Raw genomic sequence first — 18,974 nt, forward strand, 5'->3', positions numbered from 1 at the left:
CGCTCTTACTGACGCTTTATTACATGCAGGAACCCAAGACCATTACCCCGTATTACACTTTTATATAGACGGGCTGGTCCTGTCCGTGGAGCAGACGCACAATAAAACCTGAACTATCAAATTGGAAAAAAAAAAAAACTCCAAAAAACAGGTAATACGCATATAGTGAAAATCTAACTCAGGACTTACACTTACTACTACTTATAGACAACTTGGTAACAAAGTGAGGAAAAAATGCATAAAATGTATATTCAAGGGTTAAGGTCTGACTAAGATATTAGCTATGGCCTTACTATAATGAAAGGGTTAAAAGATTTAAGACTCTCCGCAATGAATATTTTCTGACATATCACATGAGCACCGAATTAAAGGGAAGATACAGAGGGAATGATCCTCTGGGTGTCAGATATACACAAGGAGTCTGTGATCTCAGGCACTGCAATGGACTGGAATAGATATTGATTAAACTTTTCAGTAATAGAAACCTCAGAGCAGTAAAAAAAAGAAGTCTGATCTCTCTATAGGGATCAAAGTGGAAATCAGTGGTGGTCCGAGATCACACGTCCTATATCTATCATGGTGGCCCGAGATCACACATGTCATATATCTATCATGGTGGCCCGAGATCACACATGTCATATATCTATCATGGTGGCCCGAGATCACACATGTCATATATCTATCATGGTGATCCAAGATCACACAGGTCATATCTATCATGGTGGCCCGAGATCACACACATATTTATCATGGTGGTTCGAGATCACACATGTCATATCTGTCATGGTGGTCCGAGATCACACGTCATATTTATCATGGTGGTCCAAGATCACACGTCATATACACTCACCGGCCACTTTATTAGGTACACCATGCTAGTAACGGGTTGGACCCCCTTTTGCCTTCAGAACTGCCTCAATTCTTCGTGGCATAGATTCAACAAGGTGCTGGAAGCATTCCTCAGAGATTTTGGTCCATATTGACATGATGGCATCACACAGTTGCCGCAGATTTGTCGGCTGCACATCCATGATGCGAATCTCCCGTTCCACCACATCCCAAAGATGCTCTATTGGATTGAGATCTGGTGACTGTGGAGGCCATTGGAGTACAGTGAACTCATTGTCATGTTCAAGAAACCAGTCTGAGATGATTCCAGCTTTATGACATGGCATTGCATTATCCTGCTGAAAGTAGCCATCAGATGTTGGGTACATTGTGCTCATAAAGGGATGGACATGGTCAGCAACAATACTCAGGTAGGCTTTGGCGTTGCAACGATGCTCAATTGGTACCAAGGGGCCCAAAGAGTGCCACGAAAATATTCCCCACACCATGACACCACCACCACCAGCCTGAACCGTTGATACAAGGCAGGATGGATCCATGCTTTCATGTTGTTGACGCCAAATTCTGACCCTACCATCCGAATGTCGCAGCAGAAATCGAGACTCATCAGACCAGGCAACGTTTTTCCAATCTTCAATTGTCCAATTTCGATGAGCTTGTGCAAATTGTAGCCTCAGTTTCCTGTTCTTAGCTGAAAGGAGTGGCACCCGGTGTGGTCTTCTGCTGCTGTAGCCCATCTGCCTCAAAGTTCGACGTACTGTGCGTTCAGAGATGCTCTTCTGGCTACCTTGGTTGTAACGGGTGGCTATTTGAGTCACTGTTGCCTTTCTATCAGCTCGAACCAGTCTGGCCATTCTCCTCTGACCTCTGGCATCAACAACGCATTTCCGCCCACAGAACTGCCGCTCACTGGATGTTTTTTCTTTTTCGGACCATTCTCTGTAAACCCTAGAGATGGTTGTGCGTGAAAATCCCAGTAGATCAGCAGTTTCTGAAATACTCAGACCAGCCCTTCTGGCACCAACAACCATGCCACGTTCAAAGGCACTCAAATCACCTTTCTTCCCCATACTGATGCTCGGTTTGAACTGCAGGAGATTGTCTTGACCATGTCTACATGCCTAAATGCACTGAGTTGCCGCCATGTGATTGGCTGATTAGAAATTAAGTGTTAACGAGCAGTTGGACAGGTGTACCTAATAAAGTGGCCGGTGAGTGTATCTATCATGGTGGTCCGGGATCACACATCATATATCTATCATGGTGGTCCAAGATCACACGTCATATATCTATCATGGTGGTCCGAGATCACACGTCATCTATTTAGCATGGTGGTCTGAGATCACAGATATCATGTATCTTTCATGGTGGTCTGAGATCACACATCATATATCTATTACGGTGGTCCGTGCTGGAATACCTGCTACATACAAAAGGAGCGATATGGAAAACTGATCTAAATGACAGTTTCTTAATAGTAAAAGTCTCTAAAGCTGGAGCTTTGAAGTCACACAAAGATACAAGACACCGTCTTCCTATTGATCCTGACTGAACATGAATTTCCCGGCAGTGATCCCTCACATCCAACCCGCTTCCTCCGCACACAGTAATACATGCAGCTATGGCCCTGTACACAAGAACATGGATGAATATTTTCTTCCTCTGTAATATTGTGGCGCCCAAAGATCAGACGCCTTTGTGACCGTCTGCTATCGCGGGATCAATTTAATCCACTCGTCTGATGTTATCTCCGGACTGCAGGTAAAGGATCAGCAGTGTCAAGTACTGGGAGAGGCTTCTGACCTTGCCGGATACAGAAGGTGAGGACGTGAAATGGCTGCTCTCCGGTATAGGTGAACGCTTGAGGCAGGAGGTCTCAATTTTACTTTATATTCTATTGAAAGTGCAAATATATATATTTAGTGCATAAAAAAAAAAAAAAAAAAAAAAGGGACTTGATGAGGCGACAGCCATGTAAACCAAGGAAGTCAGTCCATCAGATTGGGTCACTAGGAGGCTTTTCTATTCCTTTTCTTTTCCATCTGAACAGCCAGATCCCCTCTCTCCTTTTCTTTGTCCCCGAAACCCACCACTCTATATCTACCCATCTGTCACCCTTCCCTGCTATAATCTACTTCCAAAAGCATTGATGCAAGTACCCCTATAGTTCTGGACAAGTCCTGCTCAGGACTTGAGCAACGTGTCACTATTAATGGCTCTATCTCTGGAGCAGGGGGGGCTAGAGCTTCGATCTTGGTCTTGTTTTAAAGCCAAGTATCTGGAATGTCTGTAGCCCCCATAGATTTAGAGATATCTCTGGTGAAAGCAGAGCTACATATTCCCGCAACTTTCACATTAACCAATGTGCAGGCGAACACAAGCAGCCAAGTTCACATATGCATTTGGGCCATTCTGTTCCCCTATCCACATGAAATATGCCAAGAGAAAAGTCCTGGAAGCAGCACTTTTCTCTCTGCATTTTTTGTGCAGAAACCAAGTGGAAACCACAAGGACCCCATTATAGTCTACGGGTTTGTGTGCTTCCTTACGTATATGCTCGAGTATAAGCCAAGATTTTCAGCACAGTTTTTGTTCCCCTTGGCTTATACTCGAGTCGAGCAAAAAAATATATTTTTTTTTTTTCCTCGGTCCAACTTCCGACGCCTGCGCAGTACGCTCCGGTATTGAACTGGAGCCAGCGTCCATTTTTGGGAGGCTGCTCTTGCTCTTGTAGCTCAATACAGGAGCGTACTGCGCAGGTGTCGGAAGTTGGACCGAGACGGAAGACAGAAGAGGCGGTCGCTGGGGCCTGCCCTCATTGCTGCGAACTCATTTGCATACCGGTTAAAACTGGTATTTCTAAGGAACGGCACCACGGAGACCACGTCTACAGGTAAGAGATGAATAGCTTTCTTAAGGATATTTCGACGTGGTAAATAGGAAAAATGTTACTTTAGTGGTAGAATCCCTTTAAGGCTAAAATGCACATAAGGCACTGGAGTTATGTGTCAGTAATATTTATTGGAGCCATAACTTCAGAATCTGCAATAATTTTTTTCTTAATGTGACTGTTAGAAGCTTAAGATGCTTATGTTACATGCTGACCACTAGAGGCGTCTTGTACGGGGCAGGTGGTCGTACGGACTATCAAAGACTGAAGATTTACTATAATAGCGCCCAGTATTCTGCAGATCTCCGTCATGTTTTTACATTTCAGTTGTCCTGGCTCATTTTGTCTACATGCAGTGGGGAGAATTTATTAAGACTCCTAGGCCAATCATAACCAATTCCTTGACTGGTGAAGGATTAGTTATTAAGTAACTCCAGCCTCTTAATAATGCAGAGTCCTACCCGTGTGGCCAAGCTAATGATAGTCGGGTACTGGTGTAGCGTCAGGAACTAGTAATACCCACAATTCATGTGTTATAATAAATGTATCCCGCCCTGGCCCACCTTGGTCTCGGCCTCACTCACTTTCACAAGAAGTCACGAGTGTGGAGCATCTCTGGAGCAACAAGGGTCCATGTGCCAAAAATGTACCGTATGGGTTAGTCATTTCCCCTACCATGTATATAGTATGCGGCTGCCAGATCTGCCCCCTCCCAATGAAAACATTCTAGGTTCACACTAGCGTTCGGGTTTCTGCCCTTTGGGGACCAAAAAGCGGAAGACCTGCGAATACCCGCGGACCCTATAGACTATAACGGGTTCCACCATTTTTATACTGCAATCGGCGGAGAGAAGAGTCCTCTTTGCATGTTTTTAAGCAGATTCTACCGCGCTAGTGTGAATTCAGCCTCACACATTACATACATAGCTATTTAAGGATAAAAAAAAAAAAAAATTCCCACCGTTTTGTCCTCGGATTTCCTACGCAGGCCATTAAAATACCAAGGCAGCCGCTCTCTGCGCAGAGTTTAACGGATTCTTTAAGCCTAAAATATTTTGCGATCTCATTACAGGTACGTCAAAGATGAGGCTAATGTGCGTGTCTTTATAGAGGCGAGGGGCGAAGCTCCTATAGAGTGTAATTGTATAGTGCGAGGAGGTGTCAGATGGCTCTGTGTAATGGGATTTAATTAAACAGATTGACTGTAATTCCAGAGCTCCCGGGAAGCCGCTTACAAGAGCGCCCTGCGAGCTGTATATTTTTCTTCCCCGCCAAATAAATATCCTTTTATAAATATTCCTTTGTAGTCCACATAACAGCGGCAGGCTTTAAACTACAAGGCTACATGACGGAATGAAATAAAGCCGCAGTCTCCCAGGCTACTTCCCCTACAAAGTATTTGTCTGTCTGCAGCCAATGGAGGCTTGCCTATCTCTGTAATGACTTCCTCGCGGCGGTCGGAGAGATTACCCACAACAATGATCTCTTTATTACTTCATAATGGCTGTTTATTTACTTTACTGCCGCAGTAACATGCCGGGATAGAGATTTTCACAGCTGGCCAAACTCACCGTACTCGGAGCGAAGGTGGTCCGGAATGCGAGGCTCGTAACCTTCCTTCTCTGGAACCTCTTCGAAATCGTCATCCTCTTCATCGCTGTCTGACACCTGGTTGAAGAATAATATTGGACGATGAAGAGGATTTGGGTTATTTTAGTCCTTTATTACCCCTATGATGTATCAATGACCTATTAGGGTATCCCAGGACTTAGCGCTGGGTGATTACAACCTGAATTAATTTTACCTCAATTACGATGAATGATTTTTTTTTTATTTTTTTTTTTTAGGCCATACTCCTTTTAAACCACAAAGATGGGAAAACCTCACAAAATTCAGTCAGCAGAGTGTAATAAGCGGAGGTGGCAAACATAAAAAACAGTGTTACTCACCTCTCCTGGGCTCTGGCGAGGCTCCTTGTTCTCTTTGCTGCTTCTACCTGATATCAGGAACACATAGACGCAAGCGATGCAATGCCGTGTAACCACTGAGGCCCATTTACAGACCACAGTGGTTCCTGATGTCAGTCAGAAAACCAGAGGAGAAGAAGGAGCGGTGCCAGTGCAGGAGAGGTGAGTAACTATGAAGAAACCTGAAGTATAATAATAGTTTCGGTACGGACATGTTCAGTACGCATGAGACTGCAAGTGGAACCTCATGAATAGTGTAATAACCGGCGTGAACAAAATCACGTTGGTTATCTGTATTGTCGTTTGGTTTCGGATAATTTTTGACCCCACAGCTAAAGCCACCCCACCATGACTATCATCTGCAGTAAGCAAACTATCAAAGGTGGAAAGAATATAACTATTAGACATCATCATAATTACTAAAGAAAGACTTATCACTGAGTTCAAAGGGAATGTAAACATTAGTTTGTATTAAGCTCCCCCTAGTGGTGGTTACAGGCAGCCAGAACTTCATTTAAAAGGAATGACTTATTTTTTAAGTCTCATTTTCATATTAAACACATTTTTTAAGAATATTTGTTGATGTAATTTTTAATTTTCTATTTTAATATCTATATTAAAAAAAAAAAAAATCTAAAAAAAAATCCTTGCAATTCCAACTTTGGTCACTAAGCCTAAAACATTCTGTAACTTCTTGTTTCCTATAAAAGGACCATGGACCATAGACACAATAGTCTGGCGCATACCCTATAGACTTCTATGGAAGTGTTTTCTAGGCATGTTCAGGGACTTGGGCAGTGAGTGTGGGGAGTAGATAAGCCTGTGTCTTATGTAAGGCCCAACCACTGTCAGAAAGGCTGGCCTTACAGCTCAATGTCATCCCTCGGCTGTGAGGAACGCAGAGAAGGAGTCCGAGTTGGTGTTTGGTCTGCTGGTAAGAGGGTTAATAATATAGGTTCCTGTATCCTACCCTGGGTCCTATAGGACCCAGATCAGTTCTGTATACTGTGTGTACGTATAATGTGCAGAAGGCTGTATTTCTCCTGCAAATGGGGCTAAAAGTACCAGCCCCAGATATAGGAGAAATCAGCCTCCTAAACAAAGAAAAAAAAGTGATCAGATGTCCCCAAAGGTCTCTTATGACCTTATGGCGACACCATCCAAAAAAAAAAAAAAAAAAAAAGTCTTAAATTTTTTTTAAATAAAATAAATTTAAAAAAATAAGTAAAATACGACGCCAATAAAATGCTGTTATTAAAAGTTATAGCCCCACCTCCGACAACACCATACAAAATAATATTTACCGTAACGGAGAGGAAAAACTATATTATAAAGTTTTTCAGTGACACTTTGTGTTATTAAATTAAAAAAAAAAAAAAAAAAAAAAAAGAGAAAAGTAAAAACCAGACACAATCTCCCTCCTATTATATTTTCCCAGATATAAAAAAAATTAAAACACATTTGAAAATAAAAACTACATACATAAAAATAAAGCCCTATATGTCCCCGAAAAAAGACACAAAAATTAGTTGAATGGGACACACGAGAAAAATGTTACAGCCCTCAAAACCGCACATACAAAATAAACCTAATATGTGTCTGGTCCTGGACCACAAATTGGCCCGGTACTGAAGTGGTTAAATAAGATATTTCATGTCCATCTGCACATGCGGTCTTACATACTGCTAGAAAGCCGACAGTGTGCTGCTTTACAGTTCTGTGCCCCTGGGCTGGAGATATCTGTGCTCTTAGTTTCAGCACCGATCTCTGCCCACTGTCAGAAGGGCGTTCCTGACAGTCTAGCTGGGCTGCGAGGAACACCGCTCAGTGTCATTCCTGGGAGGTAAGGAACGCCCCCACTGACAGTACAGGGTTATGGTTGAGTACTGTTACGGGGGTGCTTCCTCACAGCCTGGCTAGTCTGCCTGGAATGCCCTTCTGACAGTGGGAAGAGATCGGTATCGAAAGTAACAGCACTGATATTTCCAGCCCGGGGACACATAATGGGAAAGCCGACAGTGTGCTTAATTCAGTGCACCGTAGGTTTTCTAGTCATGTATAAGAGAACAGGAGGAGAACCTGAAAACTCATATTTACAGGATCTAAATTAATTTTAGAAGCCTATCTGGAGTGTGATTTATTTTAGTATTCTTGTCTAGGGTATGATAAATTTAAGGGTCCCCAATTTAATTTTAGGGATTTAGTCTGGGGTCTGAATTAATTTGAGAGGTCTGGGAATTTGTTTTTAGCTACTGTATATACTCGAGTAAAAGCCGACCCTAATATAAGCCAAGGCCCCTAATTTTACCACAAAGAACTGGGAAAACTTATTGACTCGAGTATAAGCCTAGGGGGGAAATGCAGCAGCTACTGGAAAATTTAAAAAAATTAAAATGGTCAGAGTTTTTGGGTGCAGTAGTTGCTGGGGAAGGGGAGGGGGTGTTTTGGTTGTCTGTCTGCCCCTTCCCTGAGCTTGAGGACTGTTTTTTTTTTCCCCCACTCTGAATTCAGCCTGGCTGACTATAGGGTATCTGCAGTGCTCTATTAACCCCTTCCTGACGGAGCAGGAGAATTGCAGATCCCCTATATTCAGTAGACCGGGCACTGTCAGACACAGGGATACCTAATGTGTTTGTGTTTCACAGTCATTTTCTTTTGTATGTATTCTAGGGAAACAAGGGATTTAGAACTTTTATTTTTTAAAGCTTTTTTTCCCCACTATTTTATGGGAGATTCTATACATTGGTATTGCGGCTGGTCATAGACCCCCCCCCCCCCCCTCCTATAAAAAAAATAATAATTTTTTTTTTTTGCTGACTCGAGTATAAGCCGAGGGGGGCTTTTTCAGCACAAAAACTGAAAAATTCAGCTTATACTCGAGTATATAAATTCACTTCAGAGGCCTGGTTAGTGTACAGTTAATTTTAGGGATCTGGTCTGGGACCTGAACTCATTTTAGGGATCTGGGCTACACTATGAATGATTATAGCGGTCAGATCTGGTTTTCCCAATATTAAACATTAAGATGATATCTATACCATTAAAGAGTTTGGACTTTCAGGTAAATAGGGTCCATTGGAAAAGTTCATTGTACGCACAAGGCCTCATACAACACTGTGTGGAGAAAGGTTCAGCCTAAGAAACATGGTGGTATTCCGAATATTCCCATCTTCTGTCCGCCGCTACAATACCCCACCGTTACGCATAATTGTGATATGGAGAAGAGGGCCTGTCAAGTGTACGGGTGGGGGCAAATCTGACAGCGGTGAAAATCTGTGTACTGATAACGAGAACATACTTTTCCCTTAGTCCTCTATCCTCCCATTATAAAAAGCGCAGTCTCCTATAACCCGGAGACATAATCAGATGCAAATTCATTTTGTTTAGGTACAATGCATGAGCGCTGCATTTAGACACTATGGGTCCCATCCATCACGGGAAACTGTAATTTTTGTTATCAGTCTAACACTAATCAAAAGGGAAACCCTGCCACTATCGCTGACCTGTGAAACGTCCCAATTATACTCCTGGAAATGACAGGAGCACTTAACTTCCTCACTGAGTAAATGACGACGATCAATCAACTCTGAATAACAATGAGCTGCGGAGCTGAAAATTATTTTTTGTATAGAATCTCCCCGGGAATTTATGAAAGGTGAAAAGCAACCCAAGGTTTTAGGGGGCATTACAGCTTTCACTGACAGCAGCGCATATCAAACACTAAACACAATTTATGGCTTTTAATTTCCTAAAAAGGTAGATGTGAGTTTGGCTCTACAATGCATAACGTATAGTGCCAGGCTTTTAAATATGGGGGTCGTTTTAATGGAACGTTATGCTTATTGTATGCACCTTTTGCATTTCGTGCAGGTTTTATTTTTTAATACACAAGTAGCTCCTTGGCGCTGACCTCTGCTAACCGGATACATCGAGGCGAGGCTAAGGTCCTGTTAGACTTCACATTAGGAAACCCCTGGTATAAACCTAGAGGCAAGTGGCGTATGCAAAAGGTAACCGCATGCTACGTTTTATCCCAACGTTGGATAGGATTTTTACTTCGAAGGTTGTCCAAAGTTACTAGGACCGCATAAAGAAAACCTGCCAGGAAGTGTTTAATTTCCCCGCAGTGCCTCCACAGGAGAAAAAAAGTATTGCACAATTTGCATTGAAATTAAAGGAGTTGTCCAGGTTTTATTAATTTTTTTAATGGCCAATCCTTAGGATCGGTAGAGGCCCCTGGACTGATCATCTGTACGGCACCGAAGCAGATTGCTCAGTCTGCTGCATAGCAGCAATGTAAATGGGTAGCAAGCTGGAGTGAAGACGTCAGGCCATTATACAGCGGACTGAGTGTTCTGCTTTGAGTCCCTTATAGTGTACTGGACGGGTGTCAGAAGCGACTCTGTACAGAGGATTGTTTCAGGTGTCAGCCCCTAACCGATCATATATTTATGGCCTATCCAATGGATAGGTCATTAAAAAAAAAAAACTGGACAACGCTAACCCCTTTAATAGGCTGTCTGTGTAATGTATGGACACACTGGGTCCTCCAGGATGAGGGACACTCTTTCTAGTAACTCTCCTTTCTGGCTAATAGATGAGGAGACTGCCCTATCCACTAATCCACTATCATATTTAAAATCCAGACAATCCCAGTTAGATAAAGACAATCTCCTACCCTACAGGTCCACATCTCTGTCCATAGGGGGCAGTATTATAGAAGTGCAGCAAGAGAAAAGAAATTCTTATACGCTCAACTGGCCAATGAACTTAAAAAGTAGCAACTGCTCAGCAGGGGGTGACAATGAGCGTAGAAGAAAGCGCCTCCCAAAGAATATGGAGTTTGTGCTCTATCTAGAGGTATGATGGGAGAGACACGTTCTCAATACAATACTAAACAGGATCACATAATGCCCTTTAGGATCACTACTCACTGGAAATCCCATACATATATCAGAATGAAAGCTAAGGGACCTTTCCTACAAAGCCCAGTTTTCATAAAACTGTAGAATAAAGATGGCCATACACAGATAAATAATGGCCGAATCTGCCAATATGGAAGGGACCAGCCATCGGGGACATAAGGATTGGGTAGTTTGCTTCAACCAACAATCCTTTTATTTTCTGGCAGGTGACTACTGCTCACCGGAACCAAAAATGCATGTGAATGGGGAGACTGGTTGTGTCATCTGCAAACTGAAAGACTGTTATGTGTATGGACTGCCGTCATGGACAGGACAGGGGGTAAGTGTCTGATCACTGGGGGCCAAAATGCTAGATTTCCAGGTGATCAGTAGGACTTAGTCTCCATGAAGCCTCCTTGACTTGACAACTCGGCCTGTTCGAATTGGCTTCTCAATACAAGCACGAGCGCACCATGAAGTCAGTGTACACTACAGTATGTTCGGGTGATTTCTATTACAGCAAGGAGGATTATAAAATGTAAAAACCTACCGTATATACGAGTATAAGGCTAGTTTTTCAGCACCGTTTTTGTGCTGAAAAAGCCCCCCTTGGCTTATACTCGGGTCAAGCAAAACAAAAACAAAACAAAAAAAAAAATTTATAAATTTTTTTTTTCTTCTTGGGGGGGGGGTGTATATGACCAGCCACAATAGTAATGTATAGAATCTCCCATAAAATCGTGAAAAAGACAGAAGCTTTAAAAAAATATATTAAAAGAAAATAAAAATAAAAGTTGTAAATCCCTCCTTTCCCTAGAATACATATAAAAGTAGTAAATGACTGTGAAACAAACACATTAGGTATCCCTGTGTCTGAAAGTGCCCGGTCTACTGAATATAGGGGATCTGCAGTGCTCCTGATCCATCGGGAAGGGGTTAATAGGAGCACTGCAGATACCCTATATTCAACCAGGCTGAATTCCAAGTGAGAGGAAAAAAAAAAACAGTCTTCAAGCTCAGGGAAGGGGCAGACAGACAACCAAAACACCCCCTCCCCTTGGGTGTCTGGTATCCTTAGTGGCTGCTTGCACACTGCTGTATTTTCACGGGCCTCTAGGTCTTGGATTTGGCGGGTCCATAGACTTCTTTGTGCAAAAAGCTATGAATTTTGCAAGCACCATAGAAGTCTATGGAGATGTAAAATTCACGGACCAGAGACTGTAGTGTTACTGTAGTGTGCCAGCAGCCTTACTGAACAGCAATATTGGACAGGCGAAAACTACTTCATAGTAAGAGTGTCATTATTGCTGACTATACAGGGAGCTTTCATCACTGAGCACTACAATAGATAGTTGTGTAACTGGAAACCAATTTTACTCTTTTGCCCATGAACTACTTATATATTACACTGGAGGGAGGGGGAAGGGCTGCATTATGTTGTTAATTGGCTGTAAATCAGTGGCATAACTAGGAATGGCGGGGCACCGTGGCGTACTTTTGACATGCCCCTCTCCCCCTTCCCCTGAATACCCCAACCAACCCACCCCCCGCATTCCTGCTATTCCACTATCATGCCCCATAGTGGCATAGAGCATTATACCTCATAGTGGCCCCTTCACCCAGCATTATGCCCCATTGTGGCCCCTTCACCCAGCATTATGCCCCATTGTGGCCCCTTCATTCAGGATTATGCCCCATTGTGGCCCCTTCACCCAGCATTATGCCCCATTGCGGACACCCATGAACAATTATTATCCTCTGGGGGCTTTTCAGACCCCAGAGTATTATAATCGGAGACCCAGGAGGGATACAAACATAAAAAAACACTGTTACTTACCTATCCCTGGCTTTGCTGTACTTCCTGCTGATGGCAGCCATCTTCAACGTGACCCGGGGGGCCTGTGTCGCAACGCAAAGCATGCAGGCCCCGGTCACATGAAGTCAAGGGCGTCACACGAGTAGGCCCGAAGACTACCCGGAGAGGTAAGTAACACAGTTTTTTATGTTCCCTTACCTCTCCTGGGCCTCCAGTCATTATACTCGGGGTCTTTTCAGACCCTTGAGTATAACAATACTGTTTGTGGGGCCCGGGGCGTCACTTATCGATCCCGGCCGCTGCCAGGATAGATAAGTAAATACCTGGAGTAACTCCAGCCAGTAACGGCCATTAAAAAAAACAAAAAAAACAAAACGCAGCGGTAGTGGCTGTCGCCAGGCCCCCTAATATCCCGGGCCCCGTGGCAGCTGCTACCTCGATAGTTACACCCCTGGTGTAAATGTTTTATATGTTTGTGTAAGATGAATAAATTAAAATTTTTGATAAAAAATAGTTCAAAAAAATAGTTGTAATAGTTTATACTACATAAGATGTATGGAATATGTAAAATCAATAAAAAATGTTGAGATGAAAAAAAAAGTTCACATCAATGTTACGACAAATTAGTAAAATGCAAAAATAATAAAAATTTAAAGCAGAAAAAAAGATTTACTGTAGCTCTGAACATGTCAATTTATGTGTGACACTGAAAATTTTACTTTAGCATAACCAATAATTTAACATATTTTCCACGAGCGAAGCCGCGGGTATTCTACTAGTTATCTCTCTCTCTCTCTCTATCTATCTATCTATCTATCTATCTATCTATCTATCTATCTATATATATATAAAATTCCTAAATTCATGCAGTTCCAACACTGTCCACTAGGCAAAATATTATGTTCAGACTTCCTGTTTTCTGTAGATTTCTTTGCATCAGCCACCTCACTTTACAGCACACTGATGATCACACCACCTATCATATATATGTATGTGAATACACCAGTCACAATAGATGATATCTGGCTTATCTACCCCCTGCCCTTCCTGTGCCCAATGACCTCTGCCCAGGTCACAGAGCGTTCCTTGAAAACTCTCCCATAGCAATCAATAACATTTGCTCCAGATCATTGGGTCTATGGCCCATGGTCCTTCTATAGGAAACACAAAGTCACAGAAGGTTTCTTAGGCTTAGTGGCAAAAGTTTGAATTGCAAGATTTTTTAGTTTGTTTTTTTTTTTTAAACATTATTTTGGAAAATGAAAATAATCACCAGCAAAAAGTTCTTTAAAAATATGTTTAGCGTAAAAATGTAATTGACACATTCCCTTTAACCATTTAAAGTGAATACCGCATACAATCTGAGACTTACTAGAGCTCTTCCACTTCTTCATATAGATGTTGCTATGCTAGGTATTACAGGGAAGTGGACCACAGACCCCAGGATCATACACTGATTGTCCGCCATCATTGCAAAATCCCACTAAGGCTGAGCCCCCGCGTTGCGAAAACGCAGCTTATTTTGTAGCAGTTTTTTGAGCCAAAGCCAGGAGTGGATTGAGCAGAAGGGAGAAATATAAGAACTTCCTATAGATTTTCCATTCCTCTTTTAGCCACTTTTGGCTTTGGCTCATAAAAACGCAGCAAAATCTGCAACAAAAGAATCTGTGTTTCCGCGACATAGGACCTGAACCTAAAAGGGTTTTCCAGCCAACGCCCCGCCCCCTTTTATTATACTGATGACCCATTTACTGGATAGGTCATCTGTATCGGATCCATGAGGATCTGACACCAGGGTACTCACTAGTCAGCTGATACAGCTTTGTCCCAGTGACCATAGTGTTAGAGGTATCAAAGCATGGATTACTCAGTCATGCAACCTGCTTAACCATACACTTAGAAATGTGTCTATGTACGAACCTGAGAGAAAATTATATCTGTGTGCCCTCCATTCATTTCAATTGAAGGAGTTATGGCATGGAAACTACTGATAGATAGAGGATAAATACCTGATCGGTGGGGTCTGATTGAGGAGATCCCCATCGTTCCCGGGAAAGCAGCCAGGATAAATGCAGGTATGTCGCTTGGTGGAAGCACGAAATCGCACTCCCATTCATATGACCGACTGCTTCACCCCAAGTGTGAGAAGGAGCTATCACAAGTCCTTCCTCTAAACCGTGACCAGGCTGTATAATCTACATCAGACCAAGCGAAGATCACTCCGCACAGAGAACTAAATGATCCTGAAGTCTTCCTTCTTTCTTCTTCTGTTCCTTAGCTGCTATGGACTACTAGTATATCTTCTCTTCTCAGCATATGTGTGTCTACTTCTGTAATATATTACTGTGTATTATCCTGTATCTGTATTACTATGCTGCTGTAACATACTGAAATTTCCCAACTGTGGGACTATTAAAGGATCTGATATCTCTTATTTATGGGAGTGCTGGAGATAGGTGAAGCACAGAAGTCAGCAATCCACTAAAGTAAACAGAAGCGCCTCCATCAATCTATGTGCCCAATTTTGGCCTGGCTGCGATCAGGCTGATTTTGCAATGGGGGAAAAAAAACCCTGTTCTCAGAATTGGTGTGTGTCTCAGTGGTCAGATCCACACTGATCAGGTATTTAGCCTGTTTTTAACTTTTGCGGCCCATGCTCAGACAGGAATAGGACCCTGCCCTGAGTTTTGCCCACTGACTCACAGAATCCCTACATGGACAAGTCATAACACACAAGCGTGTGTATGGGGTCATAAGAAAAGCTGTTAAAGGCCGGGGCCCCATGTAGTGTAAAAACTGGGTGATTCCTAGTTCCTGTGAAGTGAATGAGATTCTGGTGACTCCCATCCACACACTGCAGAGAAATATCTGCAGCGGACACGCTGTGACTTCAAAAACCGTCGCATTTTTGTAAATCGCGGCATTTCCGTTAGAGCTACGGGAACTCTGGAGTTTTCTGTATAACTGAAGAAGGAAAACTCTGTGTACTTTCTGTAAAAATCGCTGCCGGGAAAAACCTGACACGTTTCCACCACAGTTTTTGCCTATGGCTTTCTACATGGGGCCTTAGCCAAAAACACGTTTGGCCCGCTGACAAAGCACATGGTCGTGTGCAGGATCCTTAGCGTGTTATGGTTGCAATTATATAAGCAAAAATTAGAAGATCAGATCCAGATCGTTTCTAATCAGCTCTAATAGCACTAAGTAACACGACGTGGACTAATTATATGGGGGGGGGGATATGGTAAGAAGCAGATGAACTAGGCCACAGTCTCAGCCCGGCATTACCACCATTAAAGACATTTCCCATTTGTTTTGCGACCTCAATTATTTCTCCGGTTTTATGTCCGTCCTGAAGCCGCCCTTTTTCCCTGAAATAAATAAGTGAAAGACGCAGAAGACGTCCTCAGACACGTGAACTCTAAACTTCATTTGTCTTTCGGCAAGCTTGATGGCTGTGCATTTAAAAACCCATTCTGTCTTATAAACTAAAAATTAAATGTACTCAGCTGTGATGGTGACCATCGCATCTGCTATTTATATGCTAATACTCTCTGCTGGAAGGCCCTGCAAATTATTCTGCCATGCCAATATCTCATGTGCATCTACTCAGCCAAAGCTCCCTCACCCATCCCATCCAAGAGATGGGAGGTCTCTACCAGAGCATTAAACATGGACGTGGGCTCCTCTTAACTGCTTCACTACCAAAACTAGGCCCAATTACCGTATATACGGGAGATCATACGACAAAAATATTCAATAAGCAAATAAATGGAAATCTGGCAATGTAAGGTAATGTAATCTATAGTGTCCACTCATTCTGACGATCCATTGGGCAAACACACTCGCATCAATTACCAATGGCGGATTAAAATAATGTCAACATAAGCTTTGTATTTCTGTACAACTATAATAAACAGCAATAAAGTATTTATATTGAAATGAAAAAAAATAAAAATAAAATATATATATATATATATATATATATAAAACATATTATAATTATAATAACATATATATATATATATATAATTTTTTTTATTTAATTTATTACACACAAATATATAAAATACAGGTTTTAAAAGTTTTTTTTTATACTGTGGGAGTTATAAAAAAAAAAAAAAAAAAAAAAAAGGTAGACTGATTTAAATCAAACATATTCTTATGCAACCATTAAAATATAGATCTGTACTTTACAGATTTTTGATAGGTTTTTTTATTTAGTTTTTAAAACAAATGTGGATCAAAAATAGATTTTTAGATATAAATTTTATATATATTATATATATATATATATATATATATATATATATATATATATATATATTTTTTTTAATAATATATATATATATATATATATATATATATATATAATTTGATTTTTTAAAATGGATCTATATGAAAATATACGGTATACAGAATTTTTTTTTTTTGTATTGGGGAAGGAGGAATATCAAGTTTCATTTATACAATTTTTCATTCAACAAAAAGTAGACCATAGAGTCAAAATTCATTTCCATTTCACTTTTTACAATAAAGATAAAAATTTTAATAATTTTTTTTTTGGGTCATTGTACCCAATGGGTGTACAGGATTGTATAATCCAACATGGCCCTATGCCTCAAATATCTGTGAGCCTTACAAATAAAATAACACCAACCCCCCCCCCCCCAAAAAAAAAACAAAAAAAACCAAAACATTATAATACTTGATAGAAAGGATCAGTTAAACGGCAAAAAAAAAAAAAAAAAAAATCAGAAGTGTTTATCGGGGCCCTTAACTGCGAACATTCATTTTCATTACGCCCGGTATATTCTGGAGTGGAGCGGCGCACAGTTTTGTTTTCATTTGAATTATCTTTATTTACAGGGCAATGAATTTCATGGCCAATTTCACTGAATTTGATATGGCGCCCAACTGCATTAGCACTACAAGGAGGGGAAAAAAAAAATCTATCAGATACCGAGATGCTAATTTCTCTCTGGGGAGGAAAAAAAAAAAACCTTTGTTTTCACTCTTTAAAAGGATTTCTGATAGCTTTATAGGACATTGTATTATAGGGCTGTAATCACCTAGAAAATAGCAATTTATAGGTGGCGCCAAGCTAGACGTCATCTGTGAGAATACCCAGAACCTAATAATGAGAGCGTCATATAGAGGATTACTAATAAAACGAGAGACATATAATAGACAAGAGTTAGAACCTGTACGTTGCACATAGCGACCAATCACAGCGCGGCTTTCATTTTATATACTGCTTGTGAAAAACCGAAAGCTGAGCTGTGATTGGTTGCTATGGGCGACAAAGACAACTTTTACTTAGAAACCATTTCTTGAAGTCGAAAAATTTACCCAGATTACTTAAACTTTTTTCAACCTATTTTGCGTTTCCTGTAAATTAAAGTTATAAACAAGACTTAATTTTACAATTTACCGTATTTTTCGGACTATAAGACGCACTTTTTTTCCCCAAAATTTTGGGGGAAAAGAAGGGTGCGTCTTATAGTCTGAAGGTGGCGCCTGGCATCCGCTGTAATAGAGAGGCGGAAGCCGGCAAGTGACAGACGCCATTACAGGTGCCGGGGCCTGAGACATCGCTGCGCTCCTCTGCCTTGCATGAAGTTAGCAGCGGGAGGAGTGATGCTATTCCGCTCCTCCGTGCCCCCGCCGCTGGCTTCATGAAGGGCAGAGGAGCGTAGTGATGTCTCAGGCCCCGGCGTCTATCCCTCCCCGGCATCCGCCTCTCTAGTACAGCGGATGCCGGGTCAGTATCGGTGGCCCCTTCTCCCCCGGGGCCGGTCCCCACCGGCCCCGTACCTGTGAGGTTGCAGGCCGGCTCCTGCGCGGCGATATCGCAGGAGCCGACCTGTTCGGGTGACAGCCGGGAGCCTAATGAGGCTCCCCGGCCTGTCACGGCTATATTAGTATTGCGGCTGGTCTCTATGACCAGCCGTAATCCTAATAGACAGAAAGTCCCATAGACGGCAATACAGTTGTATTGCCGTCTATGGGACTTGCGATCAAGTGACCGCAGGTTCAAGCCCCCGGGGGGGGGGGGGGAATAAAATAGTAAAAAAAAAAAAAAAGCTTTAAAAATATAAATAAAAGTTCTAAATCACCTCCTGTTTTTTTTTTTCAATACAAGGTGATCTAAGCAATAGATATCCCCCAAAATGGTATAACTAAAAATTACAGCTGGCCCCGCAAAAAAAACGCTCTATGCATCCCCGTACAGCTGCAGGGTCACCTGTCAATGTGGCCTTGCAGCTGTTGCAAAACTACAACTCCCATATATTAAATATTTTACCAGTTTTTGCTTCAAAATTTTTTTCCCCTCTTTTCCTCCTCTAAAACCTAGGTGCGTCTTATAGTCCAGTGCGTCTTATAGTCCGAAAAATACGGTACATAAATTTATTTAAATTTTTAAATTTTTTTTTACTTCTTTGCCACGTCATATTCACATGGTAACACATCCTGTCCTGTGTGCCGCTCCACTGTCCATTTTAAAGGAACTTATTAGGGCAATTTGGGGCACTAAACCACCCATA

The 18,974-nt window shown here is 41.8% G+C and overlaps 1 protein-coding gene across 2 annotated transcripts in view; it reads right to left on the reverse strand.

Moving 5' to 3' along the window:
* UVSSA (UV stimulated scaffold protein A) overlaps positions 1-18,974 on the reverse strand; it is a 67,365-nt gene that overhangs the window by 35,154 nt on the left and 13,237 nt on the right. For both annotated transcript variants that reach the window (XM_075261122.1, XM_075261124.1), the window contains exon 8: positions 5,311-5,407. In XM_075261122.1, the coding sequence (XP_075117223.1) occupies positions 5,311-5,407 (97 nt within the window). The remainder of the gene's footprint in view (positions 1-5,310; positions 5,408-18,974) is intronic.

This window comes from Leptodactylus fuscus, chromosome 1, assembly GCF_031893055.1.
Source record: "Leptodactylus fuscus isolate aLepFus1 chromosome 1, aLepFus1.hap2, whole genome shotgun sequence".
Lineage (NCBI taxonomy): Eukaryota > Metazoa > Chordata > Amphibia > Anura > Leptodactylidae > Leptodactylus > Leptodactylus fuscus.